Source organism: Tubulanus polymorphus, chromosome 3 (assembly GCF_964204645.1).
Source record: "Tubulanus polymorphus chromosome 3, tnTubPoly1.2, whole genome shotgun sequence".
NCBI classification, from domain to species: domain Eukaryota; kingdom Metazoa; phylum Nemertea; class Palaeonemertea; order Tubulaniformes; family Tubulanidae; genus Tubulanus; species Tubulanus polymorphus.
Genome location: NC_134027.1, coordinates 6953893 through 6964546, shown reverse-complemented (window position 1 = coordinate 6964546; position 10654 = coordinate 6953893). Strand labels below are relative to the sequence as shown.

General features: G+C 37.6%; 2 protein-coding genes across 4 annotated transcripts; one reads left to right on the top strand and one right to left on the bottom strand.

Moving 5' to 3' along the window:
- Positions 1-2025: 2025 nt before the first annotated feature.
- Positions 2026-5834, bottom strand: LOC141902744 (alpha-tocopherol transfer protein-like). 2 transcript variants are annotated; one of them, XM_074790610.1, is made up of 8 exons: positions 5797-5834; positions 5507-5679; positions 5051-5222; positions 4851-4912; positions 4574-4770; positions 4339-4449; positions 4132-4234; positions 2026-4056 (listed from the first exon to the last, which is right to left on the bottom strand). In XM_074790610.1, exons 2-8 carry the CDS (start codon positions 5661-5663, stop codon positions 3887-3889), a joined length of 972 nt encoding a protein of 323 aa, XP_074646711.1. In that variant the 5' UTR covers positions 5664-5679; positions 5797-5834; the 3' UTR covers positions 2026-3886. The 2 variants fall into 2 exon arrangements, with proteins under 2 accessions (XP_074646711.1, XP_074646710.1); XM_074790609.1 differs by having other exon boundaries at positions 5507-5715; positions 5797-5808.
- An 804-nt stretch (positions 5835-6638) lies between these two features.
- On the top strand, positions 6639-10220 carry LOC141902404 (kelch-like protein 15). 2 transcript variants are annotated; one of them, XM_074790111.1, is made up of 4 exons: positions 6639-6722; positions 6812-7070; positions 7985-8130; positions 8418-10220. In XM_074790111.1, the coding sequence occupies exons 3-4, from the start codon at positions 8035-8037 to the stop codon at positions 10104-10106; spliced, it is 1785 nt and encodes a 594-aa protein (XP_074646212.1). In that variant the 5' UTR covers positions 6639-6722; positions 6812-7070; positions 7985-8034; the 3' UTR covers positions 10107-10220. The 2 variants fall into 2 exon arrangements, with proteins under 2 accessions (XP_074646212.1, XP_074646214.1); XM_074790113.1 differs by lacking the exons at positions 6639-6722; positions 6812-7070 and having other exon boundaries at positions 7623-8130.
- Positions 10221-10654: the final 434 nt, after the last annotated feature.

Sequence of the window (10654 nt, the reverse complement as noted above, 5' to 3'; positions counted from 1 at the left end):
TGAGTTTTATCAATGTGAAAAAAATGTTCAATGAACATGCATGCGTCGCACAAACAATATCTTAATCATTGTTATATGAATAAGTGAAAGCATTGTATTACTGTGATTGCCTTATTGGATATGAGAAAAAAACGTAACGTACGCACTGTTTTAGTCGAATGAATTTGGCCCCCGCAAATCAGGAATCTATGAAACTGTCTCCTACGTCCCAAGACGAAGAATCGACACAGCTCCTGTTAAGGTAAACGTGGTCTGAATGTATAATTCATTCAATTACGCTTATTTTGATGCTTCGTCACTTTATTAGAATTCCTCATAACATCGCAAGCTGTTATGCGTTGTCTTCGACATTTATTGATATTTCATTTTCAGTCATTTTGATTTTGAAATTCGCAATGATAATAATTTCAATACGTTGCGTATGGATGAAAGCATGGCTTACTATTGCGACTTACTATTGTGCATCGAAATTATAAGTTTGTTGATACAGCTATGCAATGGAACATTCATCATTTAGAAGTTTAGTTACAGATTCTGGCAATTCAAATGAGAATCTTTCATTCTTTTAAATCTAACAATCATATATTCTTTTTCATAATTGCAGAAACGGCTTGAACAACTGGTGGATGTTGATCTACCAAACGCGTCTAAATCGTTGTCGCAAGTTCGATCTCATCTACAAGACGTCAACCTCGGCCTTCGTTGTCATAAAATGCTGTTGGACAGACATCTGGCCCTAGATTTGGCCCCACCCATGGATGTCGACTGGGAGGTCGCGAAAAAGTACTACGAACTTGCAGAAAGGTGATGGAAATTCTTTGTGTATACCTCAGAGTTTCTATTTCATGTCAGAAATTATGGAATAAACCGTTAATTGATAAGGATGAATGCCACCAATACTTATATATGTCTTTGTTTCTATTACTTTTTTAAGAATGCCACACCTTGAACCGAACAGGAAATACTTTCATCCGACTTTCATGTCTTCAGAGGGTGGCAATGTGAACCCAGTGGTAAGTGCTGGTTCACGATCAGGCATGTCAACACTTCATCCTGCTAACTCCGTAAGTTTTGCTTGCTTAAAGCATTTAATCGTTTTAGATTTCATCGTCATCATTCTTATTTGATAAAATCTAGTTTCGAACGAAACGAATTGCCATTTATTTTTTCCGAATAATGCTCCTTTTCCATATGGTAATTAAACATTGCATTTATTCCGAATATCAAAAATTAATTTTTGATTTTCTCATTCAGACTACATGTATTACCAACAAACTGATTCATGAGATTCTATCAGTGCAATTGCTTTTTGTGTTTTGTATAATATGAATAGGAATGGAAATACGCTTTTTAATTAAAAATGAAACTTTTAAAAAAATCGGTCATATCCGTTCCTATGTCCATGCTTCTAATGTGCGTTTGTGCTATTTTGCGTCATAGAACTGCTCGCAACGATGTATGGCTTCGATTGTGATAAGCATCGCTCCAGAAATGCTTTGCTGCATTCAGACATATGCCTTATCAAACCTAAAAAATATTCCTAAATGGTCACTTTGTCGAAAAGACCGAACATTATCTTAATCCAAAAAGATTCCGTTAAAACCCTGTTTGCTTGTACATTTCCTTATCCAGTTATTGCCAGTGTTGTTTAAGACCTACGTTAATTGCAAAAACTAGTGTTTTCGATTTTTAAGTGTTGTGCACGTTTGTGACATTTTATCACATGTCTTCAAGAATAATAGGCGTCATTAATAGCTTATGAATCTGATTTGACTAATCCACCGTGTGTATGTGTGTCCCTGCAGGGCTTTCAGGACCGAGCTTTCCTACCGGCAACTCCCACCTCCGACGTCCGCAAGAGAATTCGTAAGGTGCTCGTCGGTGCACGCCACGGCTCAGAAATGATGTAGAAACTATCCGAAAAAAATTTCAACGATCTGGGTACGAATTTTCTATGAATTCGAGTATATATGTATATCTACGTATATTTCATATTATACATTTTAAATTATTCATTATGTTACCACACCAAACGCTCGCTACCTGGCTGTTTTTCCAAAATAGTCCTCACGATTTTGGCCGCTACGTACCGAGCGTTCCTTTATACATTTTGTCAATCACTTTACGTTCTTATGTTTAGAATATACACAATGAATAGACGTAACTTATGATTTTCATTCAAATCTTTTTTCTCTTAAATTTATGTTACGTATATAGATGTGCATGAGTAAAAAGACATGATACCTACGTGCACAAAATTTCATAACTGATAACATTATACACCACAATTGCCAATATAAGGTATGTTATATGCGGCCATGGAGCTTCTGCACCTTCGCTGACATCTTTATCGTTGTAAAATACCTTTTACGCACTAGCGAATCTTTATCGTCAATCCAACCTTGGGGTAATAAGACTAAGACTGAAGTCTTATAACTCCATGATCCAACCAAGTAAAACACTAGCTCGTAATTATTGCAAGTTTTTCTGCTGAGATACGAGTAACACACTTCTGTTAGTATTGTATTTGAGTAACCGCTCGTTAAGAAGTGACTTTGCACAATACACGAATTGCTACCCCATCGAGTGGTTTGCTCTTGCTATAAACGTTTGTATATTGAAGGTATGGACCAACAAACTATGCTACATTACTTAAACACTTGAATCAGTAAAACTCTTCGACAACCGAAAAACTCTTTTATTTCTATATTTGCTTTCACATTTCTGACTATATTTCCATTTGTTCATTTGATTTATTTAATCGTGATTCATAAAATGAAAATCTACGATGCATAACTTGGGGTACCTATATTCATAAAAATGCATTCTTTCCATTTCAGTATTACGGACGGCGATATTAACGCAAACGTTTTCAAGAGGATTATAAGAGAATCGGTGGTTAAATTAAACAACCAAAAAAAAATTCATTGCTTTATTCTCGCAACACTGCTAACTCAAAATGACTCTGGTGTTATGACGAATTATTGTTTGAATGTATGTACAGTAAATACTTCGGTCGTTATCATAATACATCGTATTGTAACATTATATTAAAAGCGGCATCTCGTAGTTGACATATTTCATGATCATTGTTGGTAATGAACTTTAATGATAATTTTTACTTGAATATGACTGTTGCAGGTGCTATCTATATTCTTTCGTAAATTATGTTTCGTTTCACTATAGAAAATATAACGTATAGCTTTGTACTATTAATGATTGTATAGGGATTGAAATTCACCGAATATGAAAAAAAAATCTACTGTAAAATTGTATTTTGCTGAAATCTCCTACCAAAAGTTTTTCATTCCGACAAACTGGCCTTCATTTCAGTTCAATGAAAAGAAATTTTCAATTTATTTTTGGACAAACGAAGGCCGGCATATTGGAGTTAATTATACGGCCATCAAAAGACAAATGATACTACTTTGAATGAAAGCTTATGGTTGGATTTATTAATTGTACAGTTGTTATGTATGTGCTTTTATTTGTGTTTATTGAATCCTGTGCTATATAGTTTATAATTGATCATTTGCCTGTTGTATTGTGACGTCACATTATTGGACCATTGAAACAGTCACGTGACTACTGGAGGGCACAGCGGCCACGTTTGAACAAACCTGTGATTTACTGTTTTTTGATGTAACATCGAATTGGTACCAATTTAATGAAATAAAAGCAACGGAATTGTTCGAAATATTCTCTTCATTAATCTGTTCGCTGTAACAGGGCCCGGTTCCACCGTGCAGGAATCGAGTCGTATTTCAAGTCTCCCTGTGGAACTATGGTCCCTCACACCAGATACAATGACGTCACATTAATAAATTTTATAGGTACATGCTGTTTTGGTACGACTAAGTAGATACAATATATGCGTGATAAGGTTTTAGTCGGTGTTCAATTTGCGGAAAGAACCAGCGACTCCACTCATATCTTTGTCCTGGTCGCTAACGTTAGTCTTACTCCAGTCCGAAGATATTTCGTTGTCGTTCACTTCGAGGATTTTCAGCAAATCGAGTTCATCCTTGTTCTTACACAGTTCCAGTTTCCAATTTTCTAGAAAAAAGGAAATAGTTTTGTCATCAAAAGAAATCTATGCTGTTATCGATAGATGGACGTCAATTGACTTACGATTGATTTCCTTTAAAGGTCCAGCAACTCCACCGTATTCATTTGGAAGTGATTTCCTGTTCACAGCATTTGTCAATTCATCCAGACTTTTATGAAAATGAATCTAGGAAGGCAAGAAAATTAGAGGAAACTCAATATCACTTCAACATATGTTCTTTCCTTTAACAAATATTTCGTAAAGCATATGATGAAAACTGACACACTTACGCGTTTCTTTAGTTTTTCTTTCATAAAACCGCTCATCATAAAGTAAACAGCGTCGAATATCCTCGGCGCTTTGTAATAATGGACCCCCTTGTTACGGTTTGGGTAAGTATCCTAGGTGGAAGAATGAATTATAAAATCTAAAGCGTTCGTCTTTTAACTGATTTGGCACCCGTTGAAATGGGAAATTCAGTTCATAGTAGGCACAATCGTTTCAATCCGAAAATATCGTTCATACCTGCCAGCAATTCATGGCATTTTTTACGATCGTATAGGTCCAATAAGAAGCATGCGACGCACTGAATCCTTCGAAATCACAGATGATCGTGAATCCATGTACTTGGGTTGCCTCGTCACGCAGACAAATATCGGTAACCATAAGACCATACCGAAACAAATTTTCGAACATCTCCGGACGCTTTGGATCCCAGGCTCCTGTGAAATATAACGAAATGTGACCTTCAGTAAAATCGATAAATTGATAACAGAATTTTCAGCCTTTTGATTATATTTACCGGTTCGTATCAGTAAGATTTTCTCCCCATTTTTATCTCTGCCGGGTAATGGTGTGGTATATCTGAAATATATTACCGTAAATATTGAAAAGTATAAGTGGTCTCAGTCGAGCCGATTGAAATCATTTTTGTTCGTTTTAAGAAATAACAAGTATCAATGAATTTGAAAATTATCATGATAATAGCAGAAACATTCTTACAGAGTATCCATTATTTCCATCATGTCTTCACTGTATGGACTGACGCCATGAAACCATTTCGGAATACCGTGTTTTTCCGAAGCTCTTACGATGACAAAATTTTCTATCATCTTCTGAGCTGCGATTACGCTGAATTTGCTTCGACGAAGAAAGCGAATAAGGAACTTGGCATCTAGAAATTATTTTTAGAATCGTGAAAATAAAAATGTACGCCACCACTTTGAAGAGTACATAATGGGAATCGCGTTATGAATTAAGCATTTTCGTAGGTTGCCTATTCAATAACATGACTGCTGTTTTTAGTTCTTGTGTTTGTATTCAAAACACACTAAATGCACATCGACTTTTAGATAGCGTCCGTAAAAATGACGTACATACAGATATATAAGAGATCTTTCTCACTTCAAGATTTTCAAGAATAAAAATTATATAATGTTACTCTTGTGAATATCTCACCTGTTCTGCAGGTTATGCCAGGCTTTTTCAGTATCAATTCTCGAAGTTTTGCTATCTGGCCTTCTCTCTCTTTCGGGACTTCATTTAGTTCCTTTTTCGCTTTTGCTAATGCAGCATCATCAAGCGTGCAAATATACGGTGCATACGTTGTCGCCATATTCGCCGACGAATTGCTATGAGCAGTTGAAGAGGACACGTTAGAAATGTATCTAGCATAAAATAATGTTGTTGTGAAACGGCTAGTTTAATTCACGTTTGATTCCGACTGTTAAATACTATTGACAACTTACTGCGAACATGAAATCTTGCCCGTGCCTGAAATTTCAGTGGCCCTCCTTTTGAACTCGAAAAGAATATTTCGTTCAGCTCCAGATACCTTCAAAAGAGGCGTTCATAAATCATTGAAAAGATTTCTTAATCGGTTTAGAACGCTCTCCGGTTCTTGAAAAACTGCCCTGACACCTATCGTATTCTCTCCCAGCCCTCGGCTGTGAAAACCATGAGATTCTTTGCAGCTTTCTGCGTGTATATTTTTACAACGTCATCCTGTGTGCCCCACAATGAATCGAACAGACTGGTGACCATGGAAAGGCTCTCAAGGGGTAATGTACGTGATGTCACGGTTTGTCATATTGGACGTTAAGCGCAAGCAGTTAACTGAAGCAAAAGGTCGCGGTTCATTGCTATTTGATGTCCGATGTGACGCGATGAGTGAACAATAAGAAGTCTGTGCTTTACCTTTATAGCCACCGGAAAACCTCGTCATATATTTTTTTCATGCCTCTCTTAATCGGATGCCTATCTATATTTATACATATATCATTTTCAGAAACCATCGAGCCTATCTATATTCGAACATATTCTATCAAACTCTTAAATCTTGTACTTTTCATTCGGTTTGTTAAAATTACATTGGCAACAGATAGACACAATCATTGAAATATATATAAGATGAATCAAAAGCATTAGCAGCTGCTAGTTTCCAGTGATTCTAAAGAATCTAATCAAAGAATTGGAAATATTACATTTCTAGGTTTTTGGGTCACATTCATGGATCTACACTGATCAAAAGAAAATGACCTTTGTACTTCGCTTGTATTTTATATACGCGTAACAATCTGGGCAGTTTGCCACGATAAAATATTAGACGCATTGTTATTATTTCTATGCTACGTCAAGTGTTGAATTCAACTTGAGAATCCGCCAATGACGAAAAGTACGGAGTGTTTTATTTTTGTTAATTCATTATCATTATGCGAACAAATATTATCATTATGAGAATTGGGTTATTTTTCCCTTAATTAGCAAATCAATCGGGATCACAGTCTACTGTCAGCAACGCAGTCTCAAAACGACGCAGTACCATAAAGACGGATCTCAGAACTGCGCAGTATATGTATGTATGTAGTACCAGCAAAGCCGGTACGTTTGACATCAGGATTGCGTTTATTAAACGGATTAAACCGAACTGTTAGCGAGAGGGAAATCTTAGAATAAGACGTAATCGAACAAGAAACTAAACTTGAAAAGTACGAAGCTGCTGATGAGCTCGTGAGTAAGAAAGGTATGTTCACGAAGGTACCAACATGACTTCATTTCCATCCGATTTGGATATAACATCCATTTGATCGTACTTTTTCCAAAAAATTCTGAATTTTTGCGCAATCGGTGAGAAAGTATCTATATAAATCCTCAATCAAATATTTTTGTAAGTATCAACGTTTAAACTATGCGAGTAAGCAAAAGCCCGAGTGTCAAATACATTTATCACACTAAACAACCCGGTGTATTTAATAAGAGGAGATTTTCACGCATGAAATTTCGCTTTTAATCAATGATTATAGATCATCGCGATCTGGGGACTTTTTATTTGGAAAAAACGAAGAGTAGGTCGTCGTCTCTCTCTCAACCCAATTCAACACAATTAATACATTAAATCGTTGCGCTACGAGCTAGACACAAGTATATGATACGACAGAACTGCACGACACACATGCAATGCAGTACTGAATTGGTGTACCATTACATACAGACCATTCGCTATCGGCTGAAAAATATTCATTATATATATATATATATATATAGATTCATTTATGTATATTCTACATATATCGTAAACAGCAATAGCAAGTAGCGGAGATGGCTGAATCAGGTAGGAGTCATCTGTGCTGATGTTGATTACATATTCACACATTTGAATTATAAATTTGAAAATGATTCTTGTGACTATTTGTGATTATTTTTCAGCGATTATTTCTGTAATATTTCATAGTGTAGGCCTAGTCGTCGCGGGGCTTCCGCGCACGAGGACATTGCTTAACAGACCTGTGCATGGGTGCCAGAGATCTCTACCTGAGAGTTGAAATAACTGGTCATTCATTTTACAGGATATAACTCATTTTCTAATGAGATAGATACCGTGCTGTCTCTATGATTAATCTCTGTCTTTCATACTGGTTAATCTTATTTTTATTGCAGCGCAAACGAAATTAGTCGATTCCTCTTCGGAGGCTCACAATTCGATCAGAATGGCAAGACAAACGTTTCTCAGAATCGGCGAAAACATAGAATTGATCAAGGTTTCAGACGAGAAACACAAATATATAAATCCACAATACAAAAAGGTTGGTAGCATACTTTTTAGCCCACTTAGGACTTAAGCATTCACTTTTCATCAGTCGTCCATCCGTACACGGAATCCAGTTATTTTGGGAAGTTTTGGTTTATATCAAGCTCATTGGTTTACTATATATTCTTTTCACCAGGGAGTGATGATTATTAAAATAGTCGAATTGTTAAGCATTTCATTAAGTGGGCGTGTTCTTCGTGGACCCCTAGTTTCATTGCCTATTCATTTCACGTTATGAATGATATGATTTACGACTATTTCATACCCTTTCCGGTTTTATAGATAAGGCAAGTGATGTACGACTATACGTGCGACATCTTGTTGAAAGTGGAAGAAGAGACATTTCGCGCCCATCGAGAAGTTCTTTCGGAGGCCAGCGATTATTTCGCCGCGATGTTCAGCGTCGATATGAAAGAAAAAGATCAAGAAGCAATTGAACTTTACGAGATAAGCCCAGTCGGATTTACCAATTTACTGCATTATTTCTATCACGGTTACATAACTCTCGATACGGCTAATATTGAGGATATTCTCGAAGCTGCACGTTTCTTTCACGTTGAATGGCTATTAGAAATCGCCTGCGATTTCCTTGTTCGTCACTTAAGCATCGAGAATTATTATAGTGTTTTACATCTAGCTGATAAGTACTGTCTTGGCGACCTTAGCGAGGATATCTTCAAGCATATTGGCGAACATTTTTTGATTTTGTCCTCGCAGCCGAAGTTCTTGATGTTATCTTTCGAACTGCTACACCAGTTGCTTAGCAACGATTACTACATCGCTGCATCTGAAAAGTGCATCCTCCAAGTAATTCTGAAGTGGGTTGACCACGAGGAGGAAGCGCGCAAAAAACACATCGTCCCTTTGTTCAAAGAAATAAGGTTTGCGTTATTAGATCACGAAGACATCGTTAATTTGCCGGCACAGATCACAGAGAATGAGGAACTACAGGAAGTGATCGGTAAAGCGCTCGAATATGCGGCAAATCCTTTCATACAATGTTTGGTAGAACCGAGTCATGCCAGCGCCAGGGGTAGTAGACCTGTAATAGGCCTTATGTCGGGAGACGAAGAGATTGAGGCAATTTCTTACAAAGTGCCAGGACGGGAAACATGTTACGAACAGCCCATGTTAACGGGAATGTTGTACACGGATGCCGAGTACGCATCTGTGGCAACGTTAGGCAACTTCGTGTTCCTAGTAGGTGGCTACGACGGCGAGTACAACAGTAGCGATCTGGTTTACAGATTCGACCCTCGGAACTCAACATGGATTGACATCGCTTCGATGAACGAACCAAGGGTAGGTTTCGGATTATGCAATACAGAAAACGCTCTTTACGCGATGTGCGGGGTGTTCCATGTGATAACAGACAACATACTTAACGACCAGGACACTTACCTTTGTACTGCCGAAAAGTACGTACCCGAAGGAAACCGCTGGGAGTACATTCCCTCGGTTCCGTATAACTGTTATGACCTGGCAGCCACAGCCTGTAATAACAACATATACATAACCGGCGGTATTACCGATAACCCGGAAGACGAGGTACCAGTAAACTATAATCTACGATACGTCCCCGGCGAAGATTCTTGGACTCACATGGAGCCAATGCTTAGCAGTCGCAGCAGCCACACGATGGTGACACACAACGAAAAAATCTACGTCTTTGGAGGCTGCACTACAGCTAACATGACGGTGATGGAATGCCGTACGAATGAATGCTATGACATCATGACAAACCAATGGACACAGATACGGTCAAGTCCAAGATCATTCGGTCGGTTTCAGAGAACAGTTGCCGTGTTGGATAATTGTTTTTATCTACTCGGGGGAATGGTAGGTATGAGGTACCTCTTCGAATATGACATCGAGAGCGATACGTTTTCGAGCAAGCAGTGCGGCTTGGATTTTCACAAGGTTGTATCGTTGCGTGTCGGTCTTCCGGAGACAGAAGAAGAATCTGTTTAAGGCATTTACATTCTACAAAAAAAGGCTAATCTGTTCTCTGCGCATTGCTTTTCGGTGCCCTAAATGTATTATGTATAAATTTGCAAAATAAAATAATATCCGCCGCCTGCTTATCAGAGGTTTCATATTTTAGTGAGATTTTTTCTGTGTCGTGTCGGTAAAGAAATCAGCTGGCCTGGTAATGTTGAGAGCAATGTTCAGTGAAACGAAACGGATCGAACGAAGAACGAAACTGATGATAGTCGTCTCTACAGAGAACATCGCGTATACATACATTATCTATGGGGATTCTATTTCGGGTTCTATACTCATTCAACGCAATGGCTTGATATGCACAAGTTCTTTTTATCCATATTTCTACCCATTACATACAGAAAACAAAACTACATGAGTTAAAATTTATTTGTTCCTAAACCTACATACACACTTCAAAATCAGCAATATTCACAAACATAATCTGGGCTTCGTAAATCGAACTTCTGATTCCAGGTCTTCGTATCAAATATAATTGCGCATATAGTTACGACATTCGATTCGGTCCGAAAAAT

Bases quoted from the DNA above. Each gene is read 5' to 3' on its own strand.
- LOC141902404 (XM_074790111.1), top strand. From the start codon at position 8,035: ATGGCAAGACAAACGTTTCTCAGAATCGGCGAAAACATAGAATTGATC. The intron at 8,131-8,417 runs GTTGGTAGCATA...CCGGTTTTATAG, and splicing joins TAAATCCACAATACAAAAAG to ATAAGGCAAGTGATGTACGA.
- LOC141902744 (XM_074790610.1), bottom strand. From the start codon at position 5,663: ATGGCGACAACGTATGCACCGTATATTTGCACGCTTGATGATGCTGCA. The intron at 4,771-4,850 runs GTAAATATAATC...TATATTTCACAG, and splicing joins AATCTTACTGATACGAACCG to GAGCCTGGGATCCAAAGCGT. The intron at 4,057-4,131 runs GTAAGTCAATTG...CCTTTTTTCTAG, and splicing joins ACCTTTAAAGGAAATCAATC to AAAATTGGAAACTGGAACTG.